The 26,837-nt window shown below is 41.1% G+C and overlaps 1 protein-coding gene across 6 annotated transcripts in view; it reads right to left on the bottom strand.

The window, feature by feature from the left end:
* Nucleotides 1–26,837, bottom strand: part of NOL4 (nucleolar protein 4) — a 215,726-nt gene that overhangs the window by 132,416 nt on the left and 56,473 nt on the right. For all 6 annotated transcript variants that reach the window (XM_070421204.1, XM_070421206.1, XM_070421207.1 and 3 more), the window contains 3 exons: nt 23,492–23,603; nt 22,515–22,627; nt 19,323–19,455 (listed from right to left, as the gene is read on the bottom strand). In XM_070421204.1, the coding sequence (XP_070277305.1) occupies nt 19,323–19,455; nt 22,515–22,627; nt 23,492–23,603 (358 nt within the window). The remainder of the gene's footprint in view (nt 1–19,322; nt 19,456–22,514; nt 22,628–23,491; nt 23,604–26,837) is intronic.

Below are 26,837 nucleotides of genomic sequence, written 5' to 3'. Positions count from 1 at the left end.
GTATGTGGGCTACCTGGACCGAATGGAAGGGAAGTCAGCCTTTGCTCCTGCCTCCTAAGTAGAGTGATGTCTGAAAATAAATCCAGGGGCAGCTCACTGAGTGTTCCAGAAGCCCGGCCAGCATGGCTCAGTGGTTGAGCTCGACCTATGAACCAGGAGGTCATGGTTCAATGCCCTGTCAGGGCACATGCCCGGGTTTGCAGGCTGGATCCCCAGTGTGGGGTGTGCAGGAGTCAGCTGATCAATGTTTCTCCTTCAGTATTGATGTTTCTATCTCCCTCTCCTTCTTCTTCCCTCTCTGAAATCAATAGAAATATATTTTAAAAATAAATAAGTGTTCCAAAAAATGTAGATACAGTGTTTCCTTAAATTCAGATTATTTTCCCTTATTGCAGATGTATTCATAGTAATTTGGCTAATGAGGCAAGGAATCCCAGAACTGACACATTTCCCTTCCTCCTCTTCCATACAAGATGGCACCATGTTTCCAAGGTCACTCGTCACCGTTGCAAGATGAGGGGCTGAAGCTGGAGTAGAGTGAGAGGAGGAGGAACGTGACTTTTCTAAGCTGGGACTCTGCCAAGTACTGTGGGTGCAGGAGAGCCTGGACTACCTGGTGTGTCTCAGTTCTTCAAATGCCACCTGTGCTCCAACAGGGAGACAGACCGTCCCAGGAACAGCATGTACGGAGTTCCTCCTAAGCACAGGGCTCAGAGATGGGCACTTTAATCCTTGCACACAGATTTCAACTGCTGCCTTCTTTTATATAAAAAGATGTAACATGGCAAATCATGTTGAATAGCGCAGTAACATTTCATACTTTCAAGGTCCTTAGATGCAAAATTTCTGCATAATGTTGGCTAGCAACATGTATTATTTCTAACAAAATAGACGGCGGCTGTTTTTAGCAACAGGACTGAACAAGGTGTTAGTCCTTGAATGGTGAACTCTGCTTACATCTGATTTGCATGTGCATTGCAAACTCCCTGAGGTACATTCACAAGTCGAAGTAAAAACGTGTAACAGCAGGTAGTAAATTCTGGCTTTAGAATCAAATGGAATTCATATGGCCCACTGAATAAAAAGCAAGATGGACATTTATTGTGAACTAATACATGTGTGCGTGAATTAAGTAATCAACGCCTACCAACCACTTCCAAGTTGTCTTCCCCAGTTCATAGTCATGATACAGTATTTAAACACAACAAAAACCTAAAACTAAACAAAACAAACCCAAACAAACAAAAATCCAAGAAACTACCACATACCCTTAATTTTATGTGGAATTAAAAGTTCGCAGAATGAAAGATACATACAACAACGAAGAAGAAATTCACTTAAATTCACATGAAAGTGTCCATTTCAAATATTTGTAGAAATGAAGGATGTTGGCAGAAATTTGATATCAGTAGACCTCTAGTGGTTACTACAGCAATTGATGATTTTACTGTTTTTCATTACTGCCTCCTTCAACATAAAACAAAGTATTTAAGTTTCCATAATATTACCTTCCACAATAATACTGCAAATAGTAGCAAATATCTATTCATGTCTATTTATGTTGGAAAAACATAAATAAAATAAACTAACTTCCAAAGTAGGTTGACCACAAACTACCAAATAAATATATTCTATTATATTTACACTTGGGAAAAAAAAGCCTTTATGAAAAAAAGGATCCAATGTATATCTATGTTTACTTGAAGCATTTTAGCATTTGCTTGAAGCCAATATGTTTATCTAAACTTAAATATGTGAGCAATAAATACCTGAGTATCCTTGCAATAGAGGTAATAAGTACCCATTTTCTCTTTAAATGAGAATGAAATGAATGTCATTTTTGGAGGAGGATGGTTATAAGCTTCACAGCATTGGTCGTCATAGAAACTCACACTGGGTGGACTTAAGCTGGACTCTAATTGAAAGTGGAAATGTCTCAGGTGAAGTTAATTTCCTTCTTCTAGATTCAAGGCATTCTTATTAATGACTAGAGGCCCGGTGCACGAAATTTTGTGCACTGGACAGGGGGAGGTGCCTCAGCCCAGCCAGTGCCCTCTTGCCATCCTGGACCCCTTGGGGGATGCACTGGGGCCTAAGCTGGCATGCAAACATCCCTCTCACAGTCTGGGACCCCTCGCCACTGCGCTTGCCAGCCATGAGCCCGGCTTCTGGCTAAGCAGCGCTCCCCCTGTAGAAGCACACTGACCACCAGAGGGCAGCTCCTGTGTTGAGCGTCTGCCCCCTGGTGGTCAGTGCGCATCATAGCAACCGGTCGTTCTGCCATCTGGTCAATTTGCATATGAGCCTTTTGTTATATAGGATGTCTTTTGTCAAGAGAGACAACTGGCAAAATGCAAATGATGTCTTCAAGCAGCATCGCTCTTCAAGCAGCACCGGATGTTGAGGGTACAGAACAATTCCAATGAGACAGTGACACACTCTCCGTGCCATCACTGAACAATGTGTTCCTTTGCTGCATCTGATCAAATACTAGTAATTTGTCTGAACGTAAGTGTAGAGGGTCAAATACTTAGTAAGTTGTTTTCAATACAACTGTGTAGGTATAGTAACAAGCCAATATGACAATCAGTAATTCAGTAATTACTCACATGGTGTCAAACATCGAGCATGATTTTGGAACATGTGTCCTGATCGGGAGGGGTATTTCCAAATGCCTAGTGATCCCTTATAAAGAATACCGGCTGTCGATGAGCCTGCTTTCTATTTTCCTACAAGAATTCAAAAAGGAGGAAAATTGACCCGGATGGTAAGTGAAGGGAATGTGAAGGTGCCTTAGAAATGCTCACTTCTTGGTTCTGCCCAAATTTACTGCTGATTACTAATGACGTTTGCTTTCCATATAGGGCTGGTGTAAATTGACAGTCACCGATTCAAGAATACAAAAAAGAGGGCATTTCCCCTTTTTAATTGAATTCAGTTTATCTGCCTCACTTCCGGTAGGGAGGGCCATTCATGTCAGATTGAGATGATTTGGTCATTTCCAGTGAAAACTCAGCCTTTTTTGTAAACTATCAGGTTCTAACCACCAGCAGCCGGTCGAGCCTCCTTCTCCCTGGCAGCCTGAGGGCCGGCATGTCCAGCGGAGCTTGGGAAGGGGAGGGGAGGGGGGAAGGCACAGTTTATTCTCTCCTCACGGTCCTACAGGGATGAGCAGCCTCCTCATCTGAGGTCGGTCCTTGCTGAACTGGCTGATGACCCTGCCAGGGCATCCAGGTGATAGATTCAGGACTTATCCCACCCACGGGGACCCTCCTGCTGCTGGCTGCCATCCCCTCCCAGGTGGGGTGTCCGTCCTCCTCCTACCTCAGTGCCTCCTGCTAGTCTATGGCAGCCTTCAGATGCCATGTCGGACACAGGCATCTCCCTACGAGGTCTGCAGTCTTCCTGCCCACACCTGGGTGATGAGACCCACACCCACTCAGATCCGTTACCCTTCATGCCTGTTCCAATTAGCCTGCTGCCCTGCCCCGGCCGCCACGCGTCTCCCAGAGAACCCTGCAGCTCATCTCTCTAATTGCTCTTCCCCACATACGTAGAGTGGGATTGTTAACTTCCCCAGGGAGGGAAAAAAAAAGTTCTAATGTAATTATGCATTCTGGTCCTTTCTATAATGTATGCGTTCAGGCCTCCAGGCCTGTGCTCCTATTCAAAGTCAATTTCTTAGCATTATGTTCTATGTCTGGATCTTGCCAGTCAAAGCCAAGGCTTTCAACATGCAGACCTATGCTATTGACTTTAAAGTATGTTCTTAAGCACTCAAAATCCAAGCAATTGATTTTTTTCTTTCTATACCATGCTTAGCCCGAGGGCAGACCGTGGATTCTGCTGGAAAGATGTGGCCACAGAAATAAGACAATTTGAAAAACAAAGCACACATTGCTTATCAGAAGATTGCTCCATTGTACCTTCCCAGTTCACAAAGCACAGGGTCTTTGCACATGCCATGCTGGAGTGCTCTCCTGCTGCTGTCCACCTGGGAGCTGCCCTTCACCCTCTGATCTCTGACCCTTCTTCTGAGAGGCATGTCCAGCTCCGCCAGGCTAATCGGCACCCCTGCCATCCTCTCTATTGAGGCTCTTGCCAGTCACAGTGCTTGTCACAATTTGCAGTGATAAATGTCAACTTGTGTCCCCGCCCCACTTGACCATGTATCCATCCATGTGAACAGTGTAGGCCCCTTTTACGCTCTGCACACTGCTACATTTCCAGCACTTCCTATAATTCTGGTGCCTAGTGTGGTCAATAAATATTGTGTGCAAATGACTATGTCATCTTATTGGTTCCTGTCATAGACTGTGATGTTAATAAGGGAAATATTACCCTTAATTGAAAATAGAGGACTAAGGTATGTGAAATTGTTACCAGAGAAATCAGTGGGCCAGACTTTCCAGACATGAGTAGGAGTGGGGTTCTTGGGGTGCAGTACTTTCAGAAGCCTCCCGGGAGAAATAGGGCTTATTTGTGTGGAGTTACATTCCTCGGATTGCAAAGACCAGGCCCCTTAACCTGGTCCTGCAGGAGGGGCAGCTGTGGATTCAGCAAACCAAAAGGAGGGCCAGTGTCTGGAGTTTCCCTTCCGTGTGGCAGCTGGGTCTGGCTCAGCGTTGTTAATTAAGTCCGTTAGCCACTCTGTGGGTCCCACACAGCCTGAGCCACGTGGTGAATGCAGGGGAGTGTGCCCTGTGGCAGGACTCGGGCACAGACTTGGAGCCAGCGAGCCAGGAGCCAAGGGAGGACAGGGCAATCCTGTGCTCAGAAGTTTAAATGTCAGGTTTCATGCCCTTGCAGCGGCCACTCCCATTCTGGCCAACTGCCTGTTCCCAGGTGTGACTGACAGCCCAGCACCTGCCCACATCACTCAGACTTTAAGGGGCATGTGTCTAAGCTGCCTTTGTCCATGCCCTCCCCACATTGATCACTAGAGAATAGACCTGGAGAGCCGTAATGCAGCTTGTTGACCAAGCTGCATAATGGTATGCATACATTCTCTAGTTCTCCCATTATTCCTTTCCTGCTGAGCAATAACCAGGTTATTATGATGGTATCAACATGGCAGGCAGCAGGTCATACAGATCATGTCACAGATCTGGGATCTAAACTTCGGTTCTGTGACCCTGAGCCATGGCCGTCCATTGTGTCATGTCCTTGCTCACGATCAGCTTCAGCAACAGTTTGGAATCTGCTTTGCTTAGCAAGTGAAAACATTGGAACCACTTGCTGAACAAGTTAAAACATTTTAGTAGCAAAAAAACAGCATGATTTAAAAGACAGAAAATAAAAGACAGCATTTAACTTTGAAATGAGAGTAATATGTGACTCAAAAGACAACTTTGATTATTAAACCACTAGAGGCCCGGTGCACAAAGATTTGTGCACACTGAGGGGGGGGGGGTCCCTCAGCCTGGCCTGTGTCCTCTCGCAGTCCTGGACCCCTCGGGGGATGACCACCTGCTGGCTTAGGTGGGGGGATTGGGCCTAAGCTGGCAATCAGACATCCCTCTGGCAGCCCAGGAGCCCTTGGGGGATGCCCACTTGCCAGCAGGGAGCAGACCTAAGCTGCAGTCGGACATCCTTAGCGCTGCTGAGGAGGCAGGAGAGGCTCCCACCACCACCGCTGTACTGGCAGCCATCAGCCTGGCTTGTGGCTGAGCATTGCTCCCCCATGTGGGAGCGCACTGACCACCAGGAAGTAGCTCCTGCATTGAGCGTCTGCCCCCTGGTGGTCAGTGTGTGTCATAGTGACCAGTCATTCCCAGTCTTTCTGCTTTTAGGGTCAGTTTGCATATTACCCCTTTATTATATAGGATAGAGGCCTGGTGCACGGGTAGGGGCCGGCTGGTTTGCCCTGAAGGGTGTCCCGGATCAGGGAGGGGGGTCCCGCTTGGGTGCCTGGCCAGCCTGGATGAGGGGCTGAGGGCTGTTTTCAGGCTGGCCAAGCCTGCGACTGAAGCTCCCAGCCTCTCCTTTTTTTCTTTTTTTTTTTATTCTAGGATTTATTTACCTTCTATAATTGAAACTTTGTTGCTGCTCCAGCTCCGAGGCCACAGCGTGCTGAAAGCAGGTATCTGGGGTTTGTTTAGCTTCTATAATTGCAACTTTGTTGCTTAGAGTGCAGCTCAGAGCCGGGCCGCAGCAGGGAGGAAGCTTGGCTTCCTCCATCACTGGAGCAAGCAAGCCTTGTGCTCGCTTCAGCTGCGTGGCTGCCGGCCGACATCTTGGTTGGGTTAATTTGCATATCCTGATAGCCAATGGGAAGAGTAGCAGAGGTATGGTCAATTACCATGTTTGTCTATTATTAGATTAGATACAATAGCTACCATAACATCACCTCAATAGGGTAAGAAATTCTTTTCAAAAGAAAGTCAAAATACCTGGTAATCTGAAAGTCATTTATAAAATTGTCTTACACAGAATAATATGATGTAGTCTACTTTTTAAGTAGGAGTAGGCTCTTATCTATAAGAAGTTAATGCAGAAGCTGGCCTATTTACAGACTAGCTGACCAGCCCTGTTAAAACATGCAAACATTCATAACCATTACACAAAGAACATGCCAGCTGCTAACTGGTTCTATGACTCACCCCTCAATTCACCAAATACCATTTAATATACTTTATTGGTCTAGTTTTGTTCTTTTCACAAATGTAAGTAATTTCAATTTATAATATTAGAATTTTCTTTTGAAGTTTGATGTTCTCTTTTATTTTGAAAGTTTGCTCACATTTGAGTAGGGCTGATTATCCCATTATTATATACATTTACTGAATCTGGGTAATTTCCACATTAAGCACCCATTACTAGTATTTTAAGATGTTTTTACGAGATTAACATGACTACCATTATCATATAAACTATGTTATTTTAAGGCATGTGACTTAAATAATTGTTATTTCAGAATAGCCTATTCATCTAGATCAGGGGTGGGCAAACTTTTTGACTCGAGGGCCACAATGGGTTCTTAAACTGGACCGGAGGGCCGGAACAAAAGCATGGATGGAGTGTTTGTGTGAACTAATATAAATTCAAAGTAAACATCATTACATAAAAGGGTACGGTCTTTTTTTTTTTTTTTTTAGTTTTATTCATTTCAAACGGGCCGGATCCGGCCCGCGGGCCGTAGTTTGCCCACGGCTGATCTAGATGCTTTATGAAGAAAAATAATGCCCTTTATATTTATAAAAAAGGGTATAACCTTTATTGTTATTTCACATAGAGAAAGCTGAAATGTTATCCAAAAGCAAAAAGCTTATAAAATAAGACAAATCAGTATTGTCATGAGTGGATAGTTATAAATAAAAAGTGTTTTGTTTTATTTCCTTCTCCCAAAGCTGTCTTATTATTTAGAGTAAAGCCCGGTAAAATAAAATGAGACGACTCAAAATAATTAATGCAATACAGGAGGTCAATCACAATTCCCTCTTGTCCTTTCCATACAGGGAAAGCAGTGGGGAAATGAAAGAAATTGTCAAAAGTCAATTACATATTTAACAGATAAAAGGAAATATGAATTTTAAACATAGGGTAATGATTGTCCAGAGATGTTATTGAAATAAACAGAATTTAAATATGCTACTCCTGTGTTAGAAAGCTAGATGAAACCAACAGATTTCAATGGCAAGAAACAATCATTCCTTCATGACAGTGCAGACACAGAGGGATACGTGCACGAGAAGAGGCAAGTATGGTGGGACATCTATGAGTAGCTATGACAGACAGTGCAGAAAGCACGGGGACACTAAAATATTAGCCAGAATATTAATTCTCTGTGTAGAAAATATGAACATGATGGGAGGCTGGACGTGGATGGCATGAAATAAGGTGTGTGAGCAAGCATAGCTACAGAGCATAACAAATGCAAGGGTGCAGGGGTGGGCTGTGGCAACCGAGCACCTCCTCTGTACAGACACAGCTCCGGACCCAGATGCCCGTGCCCCAATCCTCCTGGTACCACTCAGCAGTTGGGTGATGCCACGCCAGTTGCTTAGCCTCAGTGTCCTCATCTATACCATAAAAATAGTCCTACTTCGTAGGCTTATTATGAAAACCTAAAAAGGTAATTCTTGGGACAGTCCCTGGCCTACAGTAAGCAATCACCATCACCTAGCCTCGCTTTGGATTGGAAGTACCCTAAAAGAATTTGATTTTAGATGGCTGGCTCTAGATGAGGATGTAGACGTGCTCACCAATTCTAAAACAGAGTTCTGCACGTGACATTCTAAGCGGCTGCTGATGCTGCTGGCAGGCATGGGAGAGCCAGCGTGTCCTCACTGAGAGCAGGGGGGAACGCTGGACATGCACTGGTACGCTCACGGTGCTGTTCCCATGGACCTGTCATGCTAAGTGATCTTTCTTGATTACTCTATCATGGATTTGAACAAAGAGAGAGGTAAACAGTGATGAGCACTATTTTTTCATTCCACGATGGTAGAATCTGTTCTCCAAGATACTGTTATAACAATATGTTAGTGAATAAATCTCCATAATGAGAGACGAGCTGATGAATGATATGCCAAAGCTTTAAGGATGTTGCTACTGAAGGAAGTCCTAAGAAATCTGCCAGTATCTAAGAATCTCAGGATAAATTTTATGAAAAGCACTTGAAGGAAAATAATCATTATTAAAAAAAAAAATACTCTCTCCCCCCACATACTCACATACCCACACATGCATATATATGTGCACACATATGTGCACACATACACTCAGGAAAGAATAAGGGACAACTGTTCTTATTATGTTCATAAAGAGAGGGGGAAGCGTTCATTTTACATTTTAGTTGTAGCCACAAGCCTTTGGGTTGACCACAGTTTCTTACCAAAGGAATGGAAGATTGGCAGAAAAAACATGGCAGAGAATGACTCGGGATGATTCCTGCAGTCAAGCCTGGAGGAAGAGTGGGGAGTCTGCTCTGTCAGTAACACCCCGCTTTCTAAGCACTCCTCAGATGTGCACCTCGGAAGCAAAGTGGCTCTTTACAGATGGGAAGAGCTGGCTGGGAGATGGAGGGGGGTGTCTCCATCATTAAAAACACTTAAAACAATTTAGAGACCTGTAGGAAATTATGGAGTCCCATTTCACTTTCTGTTTTTTAAAATATATTTCTATTGATTTCAAAGAGGAAGGGAGAGGGAGAGAGATAGAAACATCAATGATGAGAGAGAATTATTGATTGGCCGCCCCTGCATGCCCCACACTGGGAATCGAACCCACAACCTGGGCATGTGCCCTGACGGGGAATAGAACTGTGACCTCCTGGTTCAAAGGTCGACACTCAACCACTGAGCCATGCAGGCCCGGCCCATTTTACTTTTCAAAGGAACGTGTTTTGTCAAGACAAAGACAACGGAAAATGCTATAGATGAGAAAGGGCATCCTGAGAGGGTGAGTACCCCGAGCAACTGGAGCTGGAATGAATCTCAGAGGCTTCGCTAGGCTTCTGACTCACAGATGTAGAAATGGTTGCTTAAAGACGTTAATAATCTATATATATAAAAGCCTAAGCTACAGTTCTACTGTTCAACCATTTGACCGATAGCTATGATGCACACTGACCACCAGGAGGCAGACGCTCAATGCACAGGCATGGAAACATGGAACAGACTGATGAATCTCAGAGGGAGGGGGGGAGTGGGAAGGGTGGGAGGAAATTAACCAAAGATCTTATACACATACTAGAGGTCAGGTACACGGATTCATGCACCAGTGGGGTCCCTCGGCCTAGCCTGCGCCCTCTCGCAATCTGGGACCCTTCAGGGGATGTCGGAGAGCTGGTTTCAGCCTGATGCCCACAGGCCAGGCCAAGGGACCCACCAGTGCACAAATCCATGCACCGTGCCTCTAGTTCTTAAATAAGGCTGCAAAGCTAGTCATGGCAGAGCTGGGATAGGAAACCAGGGCTCAAGATTTAAAGTGAAGCGTCCTCCTGCTGCCTTCTTAATGCATTTACTTCAGAATCTCAAAGCGACTTCATGGTCCCATTGCTCCTGAGTGGCTCTGGGAGGTAGACAAGGGAGACACACAGGCTGCAGGGGCTCCAAAGTGAGATGGGAAAAGGACAGCATATTCCTTCATGGCAAGGACGTCCCCTACCTATCTAATGTCTGGCAAGAAAAGAAATACTGAGTGCACTTTCACCATAGAAGCAAGCAGGTGGGGAAGAGAGTCCAAAACACTATTTCAATTCAAAAGCTTTATTTTACTACCTCAAACACTGTGTGGCTTCGGAAGCAGTGTGCAAGAATGCCGAGGGCTACTGCTTCCTGCCCCCAAGGCGCTCCCAGGCGGATGAAGAAGTGAGACCGATAACAAAATTATTAAACTCTGAATCTATAATAATAAAAGTGTAATATGCAAATTGACCGAACAGCTGAACAGAGGAACGACCAGACGACATTCCAGACAAAGCCAGGGCTGCGAGGGCCAAGGCAGCCACAGCTATAAAGGCCTACTCTTGCACGAATATCGTGCCCCGGGCCTCTAGTTTACAATAAAAATCCTTCCAACTGCTTTCTTTAATACCCTCTGACAGTTCTTTTTTTTTATCAACCTACCATGAAATGGTTGATAAAAGAAAACTTAGCAAATAAAATTTTTTATGGTCAATGTAGACCCATTTTGCAGCTGATTTATCTCTAATGCAACACCAGCTTCAAAGCCCCATCCAACATTGAAATTCTGTTGCCTAAAGGCTAACGCTGTGCTTTTCTTAAACACACTGCCCGCTCTCGCAACAACAAAGTTGTAAAGAAACACAGCACGGTGTTGACTTCACAGTGGGAGTTTACAAAGGCCAGCCAGGTGACGTGAAACAAACAAACTGGTGGCTGAGATGTTCAAATTGGGAAAATGAGAGCGGTGCTGATTCTATAATGCAGCTGGATATGTGAATTTATAGGTTCAAAATTTATTTGGCCCTGACCAGTGTGGCCTAGTTGGTTGGGCATTGAACTGTGCACCGAAGAAAGGTTGTGGGTTCATTAATCCCCCATCAGGGCACATGACCTGGTTGTGGTCTCCATTGGCCATAGGTAGGGGGCAGCCAATCCACGTTTCCCTCTCACATCGAAGTTTCTCTTCCTCTCCTTTCCTCTCTAAAAGCCAATAAAAAAATTGTTATTTGGAACTAAATGCTCAAAAGACATTTTCTAACATCTCTCATATGGATTCTTAATCTTATTTATTATCAAACCGACAGAATTTCATATTCAAGGATAAAAGGATCTACTGTCTGTTACTTGGTTCTAATAGAATTTTGGTATTTCCTTGAGGTGCTGAAACACTGAACATTAAATCCATGCAGTCATTCCTGGACCAGCGAACACTATCATGAGGATAATGTCAAACCACAGAGCAATACCTCAAAAGCAAGAACCAGCCCAGAAGAAAAACTCGCAATTAATCCGATACCCTTCACTGACCAGATTAGATTCTCTAAGACAAGCCTGGAACCTAGGCAAATCCCCACAAAAGCATTTTAAATAAATCCAAAACTTCAGCTTCTTTTTTCAATACTTATGATTTATATGTAAGCTAAGTAGCTATTTATTCTACTTTTGGAAACAGAGAATTACTACTTAACCCTTTCAAATGATTGAATACACACACAAATAGTGTACACAATATTACAAAACAATCTAGCAATCAAAATTTCCTCTAATTCGTAGTAACTTTCCTTCTAATTATTATAGTACTTATAAAGATACTTTATATTTTTGCAAATTCTGATGTATATTTATTTATAGAATAAGTTCCATGAAAATAAAGCTTTCTAAAAGTTTCATCAGTGTATCTACCTCAACTCAGAATAATTAATTCAATTAATTTATTATGCAAATTATTTCTCAATCTGGCATTAGAACAACTGGAATTAAGAATAAGGAGCAGCATGCTATTATTTTCAAGTATTTTAAAATCAGAAGTACATGCAACTTAAAAACTTAGAACAATAACACTGTTAAGAACAGATGCAGCCAAAACCAGTTTGGCTCAGTGGATAGAGCGTCGGCCTGCGGACTGAGAGGTCCCAGGTTCGATTCCGGTCAAGGGCATGTACCTGGGTTGCGGGCACATCCCCAGTAGGAGATGTGCAGGAGGCAGCTGATCGATGTTTCTCTCTCATCGATGTTTCTAGCTCTCTATCTCTCTCCCTTCCTCTCTGTAAAAAATCAATAAAATATATTTATAAAAAAAAAAAAAAAGAACAGATGCAATTTTTTGTTTTTGCATAAATTAAATTTATGCACAAACAAAAAAACACATTATTTTAGTCATTTTGCTTTATGCAAAATTTCCTACGCAATTAGAAACCATTAAAGGAAGAGAAAGTTATAGAACAAAGAAAATGTCTTAGATAAGAAAGTATAACCTCAGTAGGAAATTTGGTGTTCAGCCTAAAAAAACTTTAATAGTGTTTCTAATTAAAACTCACCATCATAAAAAATTAACCACTAGATTTAATTTCCTATTAAGCATACTGTTTTACATCATTTTTATTAAAAACATGTTTTATTAGATTTTCCAACTAAATTAAATGGTGAATGGTTGCTTTTATTGCTGGTTTATATGCTTTAATAAATACTTGAACGTATCCTATTCAGCTAAATTAGATGTAATTTTAGTCACAAACATACTTTTACTAAAATTTTATTTGCATATAGAAGGAGCAGTAAAAGAGTATTATGTGTTTGTGTGTGTGTTCTTAAATTAAATCCCATGTGTACAATAATCAGATAGATAAGACTGCAAACAAAATGTAAAATATATTAGAAGGGTATTTTTAAAAGCATTCAAGAACTGCAGTACATGGCGATTGTCATAACTAAGAAAACAGTATTACCTGAAACCCATATAAACATGCATATTAATCCTCACTCAGGTAATGCAGAAGGTAACACTGGTCAAATTAGCATTTGAGCATGAACTACACCTACATGATTAAATGCCCTGTAGACAGCTGCCATCTTGGCACTCCAAAACTGTCAAGTAGAAATATGAGGAATGTCTTCAAAAGAATGGTCTGGTACACTGGCTCCATGCTTTTTCCCACATGACAGTCAGTCATCCCATCTGAGACGGGTCCCATAAATCTGTGTGTGAGTGTGTGTGTGTGTCTGTCTGTGTGTGAGTGTGTTTTACGTTCCCAAGGTAGGAGTCTATGCTCAGCATATAATCTAAATTAGGACAGGAGAAAAAGTAAAACTCCCACCACCACATCTCTTTCCCCACTTATTCATCTCACAACTAAATCACTATTTTTAATTTACTTCCTTCTTTTCCCACTCCAAAGAAGACTACAGTTGTTTTACAAGTGCACAAGTTAAGGTATACAGGACATACCAGTGCATGTACCATTGTTCTGAAACAGAAATATTTCCCAATTTCATAAACATTTTGCTTTCACATTCTTCATGTTGCAGCACTTTAAGTTACTTGAGAGCGTGACAATTTTGTGTTGTTCAACTTAATATGACACATTCATCCCCCACCCCCACCCCGTAACCTCATTGAGTGGTTCACTGTAGAGTTCAATAGTAATTGTTGAATGAGTAATGAAATATTGGGCCTCTCTCCACTTTCCCTTGTCTAAGTATTCTCAAGACTCCAAGTAAGATACTTTTGAGAATTATTTCTCTGAGTGGGGCAATCTGTCTCCATTTTGGCTAGCTAGCCATTATGCTCAATTAATATTTGACAAAGGAGGCAAGAGCATACAATGGAGTCACGACAGTCTCTTCAATAAATGGTGTTGGGAAAATTGGACAGATACATGCAAAAAAAATGAAACTAGACCACCAACTTACACCATACACAAAAATAAATTCAAAATGGATAAAAGACTTAAATGTAAGATGGGAAACCATAAAAATCTTAGAATCTATAGGCAGCAAAATCTCAGACATATCTTTACTAAAACAGCTCCTAGGCCAATGGAAACTAAGGAGAAAATAAACAAATGGGACTACATCAAAATAAAAAGCTTCTGCACAGCAAAAGAAACCATCAACAACGCAACAAGAAAGCCCACTGCATGGGAGAACATATTTGCCAATTTTATATCCAATAAGGGGCCTAATCTCCAAAATTTATAGGGAAGTCATACTTCTTAACAAAAGGAAGATAAACAATCCAATCAAAAAAATTGGCAAAGGACTTAGACACTTTTCGAAAGTGAACATACAGAAGGCCAGGATGTATATGAAAACATTGTCAGTCACTAGTCATCCCAGAGATGCAAATCAAAAGGACAATGAGATACCATCTCACACATGTCAGAATGGCTAACCTCAACAGATCAACAAACAACAAGTGCTGGAGAGGATGTGGAGAAAAAGGAACCCTCGTGCACTGCTGGTGGGAATGCAGACTGGTGCAGCCACTGTGGAAAATAGTATGGAGTTTCCTCAAAAAGTTAAAAATCGAACTCCCATTTGACCCAATAATCCCAGGTTTAGGACTTCTAGGACTATATCCCAAGAAACCAGAAACACCAATCAGAAAGGATATATGCATCCCTATGTTCATAGCAGCACAATTTACCATAGCTAAGATTTGGAAACAGCCTAACTGCCCATCCACATATGAGTGGATTAAAAATCTGTGGTACATCTACACAATGGAATACTATGCTGATGTAAAAAAGAAGGAATTCTTACCATTTGCAACAGCATGGATGGACCTGGAGAGCATTGTGCTAAGCAAAATAAGCCAGTCGGAGAAAGGTAAGTATCACATGATCTCACTCATTTGTGGAATATAACGAACAACTTAGACTGATGAACAGAAATAGAGCCATAGACATAGAAGCATCAAACAGATCATCAAACTTTAGAGGGAAGGCAGGGGAGGGTGGAGGTGGGGGGTTAGAGATCAACCAAAGAACTTGCATGCATGCATATGAGCATAACCAATGGACACAGACACTAGGGGGGTGAGGGCATATGCTAGGGGGTGGGGTGGCCAGGGGAAGGACAATGGGGAAAAATGGAGACATTGTAATACTATACAGTATGTAATACTTTAAACAATAAAGAATTAAAAATAATAATCAATTAACAATATTTTTTTAGCTTCTCCATGCTCCCACAAATTTCTAGGATCTGGGATTTAAAGACAAAAGCCTAAGTGACAACATTTCTACTTATAATACATTGAAATGAACAGCAGAACAAGCACACTTCCAACCTGTTGAACCTCAGTACAGAGCACCCATAAGCTTTCGATCCTAGAACTGCTCTTTGGAATTCCATGAAGTGATGCGCAGCCCCGCACACAGGGAGCCGCTTTCACAGTCCGCCCCTCATTCCACAGGGCTGCGGGGACCTCGGTCACACGTTTGTAAGCAAAGCAAGCGATTATACAACCTTTAAGAGAGTTTAACCTCAAGGCATTATTTTAAGTCTCCAGAAAACCTTTTAAATAGCTTAACATATTTTACTTAATGTTTTAAAATACTCCCTATGCACTTTCTGTGCATTTTTTTTGAGTTTCTGTTTTTATTGAGTAAAGGAAGCACTATAAACTTAAAATAAGCAACATTCGCTAAGTATTATGCATCAATCTTGAAGCATTCTTCTCTAAATTTTTCATTCCAGTCTGTCTTTTTGTTCTTTACCTCGTTATCTAGCCTGCTAGCAAGACATTTCCCTTCTTTTCCTCCCGGGCCCCAATATACAGACAACATACAGGGTGGGGCAAAGGGAGGTTTCTAGTTGTTTGTATGAGAAGTAATACAGTAAGTAATAAGTAATAAACAAGAATAAACTGTTTCACATATAGCTGTAAACCTATTTTTGCTGACCTATGGGTCGTTATGAAGCTTATGTTATGAAGTCTTATATCTCTAATATGATGTCTATTTTATATTCGTTCTTTCCCTTGATATTAGACTGCAAATCTTTATAACCATAGGAAGGTGAAAACTGGAAAAAAATGTTTTTCACTCTGCATTTTATATGGTGTCCAACAAAGACATTGTTCTAACTACCTGCATTAAAATTACTAGGAAGGATTCTTAAAAATCACAAGATGATATTTCAATTTCTTTAAAATAATAAATTATGTAGTGTTAAAAAATAGAACTCCCTTATTTAACTTTTACAATTTAATGTTGTTTAGTCCCTATTTAGACCTAGCACCCAGAATCTCCACTCCGATTTGAGAAAGAGGCATAAACTAAAAGTTTTACTTCTATGAATTCTTGTTTTTGGTAAGCAGAAATTTTCTCACATTGGTTAAATGAAGTCTAACCAAATGTGAATGTCACCGTGTATATTTTTATTCCTTTAGATAGTATGTTACTTAACGGTAGGGACTATGTCTTGTTTTTTGTTTTTGTTTTTGCTCACCATTATATATACATATTTTAGCATGCAGAAAACTCTAAGAGAAAGATAATATTACATGAGCAATAGTGCAAGTTATATGAACCTCTCTCTCTAAAATAATGATGACAAAATCTTCTGAGTACGTATATATGTCTATGTGCCTGTGTGTTTAAGTAGAGGGAAAAATAAGGAATGACACAGTAGTTTGTCACTGAGAGTGCACCTGTCAGGGGAAAGGAGAAAAAAAAGAAAGCATCGAAAATATGTAAAACTGACATCACAAATCATGATTATGGTGGAAAGTTATCTTTGAATCGTGTAAATAATGCATTACTTAAGAACTATCTCAAATGAAGAAACTAAAAGGAAATCAACAGCATAAGATATATTAATTAATATGGTATTTGCATTTCAGAAGAAAAACAGCTAATAGGTAAAGATAATATGGTTCCATACAGTGATAAATCCTCTGAAAATGTTAGGATTGGGGTAATAGATAGGGAAGATAATCTTGAGGTCAGGAAAGCCACAGGGCTCCTTGTGATTATCAGGAGAGTGGTGTGGAGGAGAGGAAGGGCTGTGCCCTAGAGCACTCCAGCATTCCAAGATTAGGATGTGGGAAGGAAGCACAGAGGTGAGCAAGGGAGAGGCCCACCAGGAAACAAAGGGTGTGTTTTCCTTTAAAGTCAGTGTTGAAGATGAGGAATAAGGTCTGACCAATGAATCAGGCAACACGAAGACTGCTGGTGATATTCACAAAAGCAAGTAAAGGAGAGGGGCGAGGATGAGTCTACCTGAGATGAGCCCCCCCCCCTCCCCGCCAACTCCCCCTCCCCCCAAAAAAAGTAGAGGTGAGGAAGCCAAGATGCTGAGGCCACTCTTTCAATGAGTTTCACTGTGAAGTGTGTTATAGGGAGGCGCCGAGAAATGCAATGAATGGAAAGACAAAATGGGATCTGCAGGGCTTTCTAAAGAGGATGTTCATTATACCATGTTTATATGATCATGGAAAACCTGTGATGCAGGAGAAAGAAGATATTATTTCAAGAGAAAACTCAATGAGGAGTATGAGGAAAAGGCATTTAAACTATAAGAAAAGGCTTAGGCTTAGGTGGGAGAAGAAACAATTAGATATTGTTTATCCCTGAGGCACACATCCATATATGATGAGAAAGGGCTCTCTCCGCAGAGCACGTAATACTGGAAGGTATTCCACTACGTTTTATTAAAATCAGTGTAGGTTTAAATCACACCCGCTGTCCCTAGCCAAAGATCCACAACTGGCAGTTCCAATCAGGAAAACCATGAATTTACACCATGACATTTTCTTGTTATTTAAATTCTCCAAAGTTATAGATTAAACCAGATAATAGCATAAACACATAAAATACATGAACAAGTATTAATAGTGAGAAATACATACATATTTTTCAGTTATTCTATTATCCCAGTGAAATGTAATTTCCATTCAAAATCCAACTCTGAACAAGTCTACATATATTAGAAGAAAAGAGATAGTTCATACCTAAACCAGAGCTTCATTCTTAGACAGTGCCCATATAGATGTGTCCTTCCTGCTACTCTAGCTATTCTACTCTGTGGCGAATAAGATGCAATTTTAAAAGCACTGATCAATGCACTCCTAACTTATGCCAACAAACACCGGCATCTTTTAAACTCATCTGAAGTGTGAAAAAGAAACCCCCTGCCTTTTGTTGGATGTTTTATATGCTTAAAACTAGAGCTTTCTTAAACCTTGACAACATAAGCACAACGCTAATAGCAGCTAGAAATTCAGCAATACATATTTTGCAACCAGTGTTTCTTTTCTTTTCTTTTTTTTTTAAATTGATTTCAAAGAGGAAAGGAGAGGGCGAGGAAGATAGAAACATCAATGATGAGAACCACTGATCGGCTGCCTCCTGCACGCCCCACACTGGGGATTGAGCCCGCAACCTTGGCATGTGCCCTGATGGGGAATCAAACCGTGACCTCCTGGTTCATAGGTCAATGCTCAACCACTGAGCCACACCGGTCTGGTGCAAGGAAATATTTTTATTTCCTTCTACAGATGTAGGCACGAAACTATACAGTCACAGAAAATTCACGTAAACTCATTACAAGAATAAAAAACCGATGTTGAGTAAAATTGGCCAGTTTCCTTCTACTTATAACTCTTAATTTTAATCCATAATTAACCAAGTAATACATTTACTTACATGTATAACTTCAAACTTACAAAGACAAAAATCTACAAAGATAGTTTTTAAAGATCTCTGAAAATATTAGACCTTAAGTATCTTAACTACCAAGTCTACTTTCTCTGCATATCCAGCTTTCTTTCTGTCAAGAACAACGGGGTGATTCATGAATCTTCAATGGGCCAAGGAAAATAAGAGATCACCACGGGATAGGGGGTCCATGGGGGAAAAGTGGGACATCTGTAATGCTTTCAACAATGAAGATAAATTTTTAAAAAAAGACATCATGATCTTTCTTCCCTGTACAGCTGAGTAAAGGAGCTCAATTTCCCAGCAAAAATCATCTTACCCAGCAAAATCACTCCAGTAAAATCATCTTTTTATGTCAACTGTTTTTAGTTACCACCTTGTCTTTAGTGAAATGAATAATCCAAATTACCCATATGATCATATTTAAACTCTTAATTTAGTCAGAAGAATGAAGGCCCGAGAAACCATAGCTAGAAACCCAGAGTAGTTCAGGGAGCAGACCATGGGCAAGCTTGGACTTTTACAACTAACATCTGTTTCGAAATCAGTCTAACTCCCCAGTTTTGAGGAAAGGTACTTGAACCCCAAAATAACAAACTGGCTAATACAACCTGAGAACACAGAAAAGTCCCCTCAGAAACAGATAGAGTTGACACAAGAGTAAGAGGCAGTTGCTTGACTACATTCTGACCCCGTTGTTGTTGTTGCTTTTTGCGTGGGTGTGTGTGGTTCAACTTCAAGGGCTTACCATCCTGCTGGCCTTGAAGAGCCTGGGGACTTTGCACTCTTTCCTCAAGATTGGAGCTGAGATCAGAGTTCACAGCCGACATCCGCGTGGAATCGCTCATATCAAATTCGTCACTTTCTATTGAGCTCTCATCCTGCAAATGATTTTAAAACATCATCAGCAAGATTACAATATTATACATTGACATAGTGACCATTTTATCAGTAGGGTCAATTAGAGTTTAGTCAGTACTTTTTCGGAACTCAGTGAAATACGTTACACATCAATAGATACTTGAAATAACAAATAATGGAATTTCTCCTGTTAAGGAATTGCAAGGCTTGTGAAGATGCAAGCAATGTATCTACGTATGGGCAGATTTAAAAGGTAAAATAATGTGTTTGGTCCGGCCGGTGTGGCTCAGTGGTTGAGCCTGGACCTATGAATCAGGAGATCATCAATGCCCGGGCTGCGGCTTGATCCCCAGTGTGAGGCGTACAGGAGGCAGCCAATCAATGATTCTCTCTCATCATTGATGTTACTATCTCTCTCCTCCTCCTTTCCTCTCTGAAATCAATAAAAATATATTTTAAAAACAAGGAAATAAAATTATATGTTTAGGGAGGATAGAGTTGGGGATTTATTCTGAATTACAAAAGAATGGATTTTTTTAAATTAGCATAAAACTTCCTAAAGAGTCAATCACAAAACATAGCATAAAGAGAAATACGTTTCGATTTTAAAAATGAATGACCTAATAAAATATTATAAGCAAAAATCTTAGATTGCGATTAAAATAAAAAACCAAAATACCTTAACCAAAAACTACTCATTGGCAAACAGGAAGTGGACTCTAGTAATAGACAAACTTGCATGCCAGATTCAAAGGCCACGTTGCTGGGAGCAAGAGAGCCTAGCACATCCGTCCCTTCCTTACAAGGGAATATACATGGCACTGCAACCACAAAGCGGAGGTCTAGGTGAAGTGTGAAGGATGCACGTACCAAAAGCCAGTTCACCAAATGGCTCAATTAGCCAAAGGCTAGTTTGCCAAATGGCCAATTCATCAAAACCTGTCCAGTATTAAACAACCTCTAAAATAGTTCACAGTAGACGTTGCACTGAAGGAAACCCCTTTTGGAGAATTGGCTTTTGGACAAATGGTGTGCTTATGTAGACAGGAAGGCCTGGGAAACCTTTGTAAAATATAGGAAATATTTCATTGAAATCACCAGGTTTGACTCTCAGTTGTAAATGTCTCATGTGAAAGTTTCACATTACTATAATAATTAATAGTAGCAGAGCTGCTCTGTATGTTGCAAACACCATTCTTTATATTTGTTCACTCACTTCATCTTCATCACAACTATGAGTTGGGCACCAGGATTCATCCAATTTTACAGATTGAGAAATTGAGGAACAGAGCAGGCAAAATGCTGTCAATTTATTTACTGTTTATCTCCTTCATCTACAAGAGTATCAGTTACATGGAAGGTACTCAATAAATATTGAATTTATCATAATTTAAATACAACTGATCAGAAAAGACCATCTCACATGAATGTCATTTTAACATGATTTAACTTCCTTAATGACCTTTCTATCTTTCAATAGTTACAACTGATAAAATTTTTAAATAATCTCATCATTTATCTGCATATTTTTTTAAGACAATGTACATCTAATTTGGCACTTCAAAATTTAAGGATAAGAATTTTTTTCCTCATCTAGTTATAAATTTGAAAGAATCCAATTCCTTTGTGTGAAGTACTTATGATTTTTTAGAAGCCATAAGGGATCAGCATAGGAGAGGTTTATTGTTGGTACAAAGTTGATCTTCTTACTTTATGGCCTAGAAATAAACATGTCAACATCTAAATGAGCTTTCTACAAACACTTGGACAGCTCTAACTAGTTAATGAGATTGAAATTATTTTTTCAATTATGTGATGAATCATGGGAATCATTTTTTCCAATCTCAGGATGGGTTGACATTGATATTTTATTAATTGTTGCTCATGACTTTAACCCAATAATTTTATTATAATTTATTTTATCATTTACATAGAGCCATCTGGTAATACGGAATCTGACACTACTGTTACAGTTAATCCAGATATTCTTATAGAGTGTACCTGTGTAGTCTTTGAGATAAAACAATTTTATAAATATAGTTTTGAAATTAAATCTGCTCAGATAAAGAAAACCAAAAATTTAATTTGAATTTTATAAAGTTAGCTCAACAAAGTAATTTTAAAAGAATGTAATAATACTTTACCAAATAATGCTATTTTTGAAGAATAAATATTTAATCATATTCCTGTTACAGTGAAATTTCAAAGAAGAGAGAATGTATTAGCCTGAGAAATTATTCCGAATATAGATAACCTAAATATGTTTATCCGTTAATGGCTGCTAACTAGTTAATAAGGACTTACTAGGCCCATATTGTATGTCTTTTGGGAAATACACACAGGGTATATATACAACTTGGTCCCTGCCTTTGAGATACTTCAACTAAACTGGGGAGTTAATTAGCATTCTAGAGAGTATGCAACAAGTGCACATTTTGTGTCTAATACATGCCAACAAGAACATTGCCAGATTGTTACTATACAATTTAAGTAGAATAATTTGAAACTTCAAAACACCTCTAAGAAGAAGAATCACTACAAATTGTCTCTAGAAAATGCATAGAAGTAGACAAATACATAGAATGGTCAGGTGAGATATAACTTTAAAATATATGCAAGATTTGCCCTAGCTGGCTTGCTCATTGGATAGAGTGTCAAAGAATTAAAAAATAAATAAAATATATGCAAGATTTGGATGGTAGAGAAATAACTATATTTGAAATACCTATTAAGTTAACTTTTCTGATTTCCAGACAAACTAGCCTTAGTGCTAAAGGCTTGGACACTCATTCATTTGGGATACTTCCCCTGAAGTTTCTAGCACTTTACCATGGCGAGCTCCATGGAGCTCATTAAGGAAAATGAACCTTCTTGGGAATGAACAAATTCCCATGTGGCGCTAAGGCAGGTTTGTTAAAACAGGGAATCTCCATGGTCTTCGTCCATGCAGTCCTGGTGACCTGCCTTTCATTAAGAAATAAATGACCATCTTCGACCTGCCATGGCGCTCAATAAGACAGTCATGGTTATCCAACGCCATTCCGACTTGTGATCACAGACATGGGGGTTTCCGCGTTACCTCGTCTTGCTGTGAGCTGAGCAGCTGCAGTTTCATGTGCTTCATGTAGGCCATGGTGATCGGCATGTTGTAGTCAATCATGCTGGTCACCAAAGTGGGAGGCTTCCCATTATCTGCAAGGAAACACAGTGAATGGGTAACGAACGGGCCCTGCATTCCACCTGCACTTTCAGAACGACTCCACTTGCTCACCTGGAAATAAGACCCCAGAGAGCAAGTGTTTAGGAGACTGCAAGCGTCAGAGATGGATTGTAAAATAACTGGAGTCTCTTGAAAGGTGTCGTGCGACAAATTCGCATTATAGGTAAACTAGTTATTTCTAACTTTGGGAGGGGCTTTTGCTATCCTGGGTAACAATGAGTGAAGGCAGTATAGTAATTAAGCACAATTACTTGTACGTTTGCATTTCTCTCTTTTGCTGTAAACTTACTTTATCTATGTACTCGCTCTTTTGGTTTTTTTTTGCTAGTCTACTTATTCATCTTCAAATAACCTAGCCTAAATGTATATTTGAGATTAATTTCATCTGAGAATTGTATAGATTAGGAAAATAAGCATAGCTATGTTTTAAGGAAAGCTAAAGCCTGATTACAATGTGTTTGTAAGAATTTCCAACGAAGGGGCTCCATACTACTCATCACTTAGAAATAAGGACAGGCAGGTTTAAAAGGACACCAAAGGAACTTCCCTTTCCTTGCAAATATGTCTAAACTGCCACCAAATACACACCGTACGTGAATGTTAAAGCATTATTTTAGAAAAAATTGTTTTTCACAGTCAACGCTGTCTTTATTCTGAGAGCGGGCACCGAACTGCCCTGTAGGTCGATACTCAAAGCTCCCTGCGTCCCACTGGACTAGATGAGATGAGGTACTTGTCCAACCGCTTCAGTCCACCACGTTCCCATTAGAACGTGAGGTGCAGATGGCCACTGTGAATGAAACCCCTTTCAAGCTCACTATCTGACCCCGCGCTACCTTTGTGATCGGTTCCGTCGGGGTTTAAGTGCATTCTTTTCTGGCACTCGGAGCAGCTCATGAGGAACCGCGTCACCGCCTCTCTGGGTAGGAAGGCATAGCTCTCTGAAATCTGCAAGGGTACACAAAAGAGGAGTGTGAGCACACAGGCCGACCCGGCGCAACTCGACAGAGATGATCACTGTATTCCCAAATAAGACGCATTATTCCATAGCGGCAGGGAGCACAATGGAAGCATGCACTGCGTACCATGCATCATTTCCAGAAATATCTATCCAGCTCGGTTGCGTGTCTCGTAATCATAGTTAATAACGTGACGTGGAGGGAAAAACAACCACATCGGAATGGATATGTTTACATTTCTCCATTTCTTTTAGTAAGAACAATCACAGTGTACAGATATTCTTGTGACTTTTCCTTATTAAAAATTGCCAACACTGTTTTTAAAAGTTACAGCTAGCATCAGCAATATTTTATCCAATTGTACATATATATTTTAAAATTTTGCCCCAAGTAGAAACAATAAACTTTGAATTTTGCATTAATAAGCATTTCTTCATTATTGCTTTTCATAATATTGTCAGTGAAAATAAAGAGAATGCTCACCGTCCTCATGTATATATTCACGGCAGTGAATCATCCCATCCACAGAAAATGACACACTTGGAAATGCATCTGGCCACCTATTTTGTTACTTTATCTGTTTTTTATCATGTTTGTCCCCAATAGCTCCCAGTGCCAGAGCAAGCTTTCCCTCCGCCCTGCACAGAGCTACTGTTGCCAGATCTATGATCTAGAGCCAAGTTAGACATCAATTCTCCTGTCATTATGTTTTTAAATATTAACTTTTCAAAAACCAACCTAGTTCTCTCGTCAAAGCAAAGAATTTCTGAAGTGAAACGGATAGACTGTTCAATATTCCTAAACAAAAGTTAATGCTGACTCAGTGCTACTAAGAAGTCAGATACAAGGCACTAGTTTTCCGCCATGGCACTAGCACTGGTGCATGAAATATGAGATAACCAGACAACAAGTAAATAAGATGCAAATTAGGCGCAGATGCCACAGACAATGTCTCAGTTGCATAATGACTGTTGTGAACACTACCATATTTTAAGTTTGTAGAAAGGAAAAAAAATATGCACCTCATGTATCATTGAATACAATTCCATTAATGGTGACGAGGTTAATTTCTGCTTCTCCACGCTGCAGAAGCACAGCACTGGGAGACCCTGCATGTTCAGATCTAGAATTGTAAGCCATATTTTCCCTGAACTTAACATTAAAATCAGCTTATGTCACTTAGCCTGTCCCATGGACTCTCAGGGAAAGAAGCCATGAGCACGACAGAGAGATAGGGATGAGTCTATAATTAGAATCTACCAGGGATGATCCATATACAGGTAATTACATTTCAACTTTACTAGGATCGGAAGTATGAAACTCTGATTTGTAATATGATTATCATTTGTAAGTTAAGAGGTCCAGCTTTAAAAAAAATGTCTTCGTATTATACAAGAAAATGTGGAAGAAAAGGCAGAAAAATTTGGAAGTATTTCATCAAACTATTTCATGTTAGCTATCCTGATATATAAAAAGCCAGGGGCCATCACGACCAAAACAACCAGACAGACGACTGAATGCTGCGTGGGGCGACCAGGCTGGCAGGGTGGTTAGTGAGGGACGACCAAATGACTGAACAGCAGGCTGTGTGGGGTGACCAGGCCAGCGGGGTGGGGGGGGCAGTCGGGGGTGACCAGGCCGGTAGGGGGGCATTTAGGGGCAACCAGGCAGGCAGAGGGGGGCAGTGAGGGGCAACCAGGCCAGCAAGGGGGGCAGTAAGGGGTGACCAGGCCAGCAGGGGGGGACAGTTGGGACAACCAGGCTGGCAGGGGTGACAGTTGGGGACAACCAGGCCGGTAGGGGGCAGCAGTTAGGGGCAACCAGGCTGGCAGAGGGAGCAGTTAGGTGAGATCAGGCTAGCAGGCAGAGGTGGTTAGGGGTGATCAGGCTGGCGGGGGGGGCGGGGGCAGTTAGGGGTGATCAGACAGGCAGGCAGGTGAGAAGTTAGGAGCCAGCGGTCTCAGATTGTGAGAGGGATGTCTGACTGCCGATTCTCTACACACACACGCATGCACATACACGAATTTGATTCCTATTCATTTATTATGCAGAAAGAACTAACACCTTTGTCTGACTTATTTTATCTGACTAGAGGTCATTTTTTTTCTGTCTCTCTGGATGTCTATATTACCATACTGCTAAGTAAAAACAAAATTTATGATTCATTCCCAGTCCTTATCCTTTATTTTTTTTTAACTTACATGGAAATAATGGGCTGAGCAGTCAATTCGTTAACAAATAAGGTTTGAGAAGAAGGCTCCTTTCGTTTTCATAGAGGATTTCTATTGAACCTTTCCTCTCCTTACATAAAAGAGAAATCTTCCCCAGAAGGAAAACAGGACAGCGATGGGGTTGGGGAGACGCCCCACTGGCCCCCGTGGCCCTGCTGCGCACCCCACCGTCTGCCCCATCTGTTTCCACTGCTGATAAAGCACTGGTATAGGAACCCCCTCAGGACACATTTATGATGGACCCCATCTTGGGACCATTATTCATCACACTGCATTTCCCTTATAGTTCTACTCTGAGAAACAAGTACCCGTAATGGTTACAAATGTGTTTGTGTTCGTGTGCACCTGTGTGCTTGAACTAATATAAGGTCCCACTTTGCATCTTAGAAAAGATGCTTAGCAAGTATCCCATCACAGTGTTCTCTGCGGTGGTATTCTGCACAGTGTCTGGCGTGCTACTATCTGTTCTATATGTGGGTGAGGGCTCTTAGGTGAGTGTAGTTTCCTTGGTGTAAAATCCATTTAATGGGGAGACCTGCCTCGGCTTCTCACTCTCCTCAGGTCTTTTCTCCCCCACCTCATGCTCGCTGGGCCCACCCCCCCCCCAACTTCTTAGGTACCCGGAGGAGAAGCCCCCCAAACAGACGCTCCTCGTCTCCCACTGAATCTGAAACAATATTTCTCCTGCCCTGGAGGTGAAGGGGGAAAATGGTTCCTTTTCCTTCTTCTATAATTTTTCCTCCCAGATCTCTCTGAAATTGAGTCTGTGGCACCCTCCATTGCTGGCTTCTTAGAACATTCTTCAAAATAAAAATAAAAAAGCTTTTGCCGAGCTGGTTTGGCTCAGTGGATGGAGTATTGGCCTGAGGACTGGGGGGTCCCGGGTTCGATTCCAGTCAAGGGCATGTACCTTGGTTGTGGGCACATCCCTACTGAGGGGCCTGCAGGAGGTAGCTGATTGATCTCTCTCATCGATGTTTCTGGCTCTCTAT

Source organism: Myotis yumanensis, unplaced genomic scaffold, assembly GCF_028538775.1.
Source record: "Myotis yumanensis isolate MYYU_CA2020_CCGP unplaced genomic scaffold, mMyoYum1.0.hap1 SCAF_7, whole genome shotgun sequence".
Lineage (NCBI taxonomy): Eukaryota > Metazoa > Chordata > Mammalia > Chiroptera > Vespertilionidae > Myotis > Myotis yumanensis.
Note: the sequence above shows the minus strand (reverse complement) of the source record. Positions and strands in the feature narration are given on the sequence as shown.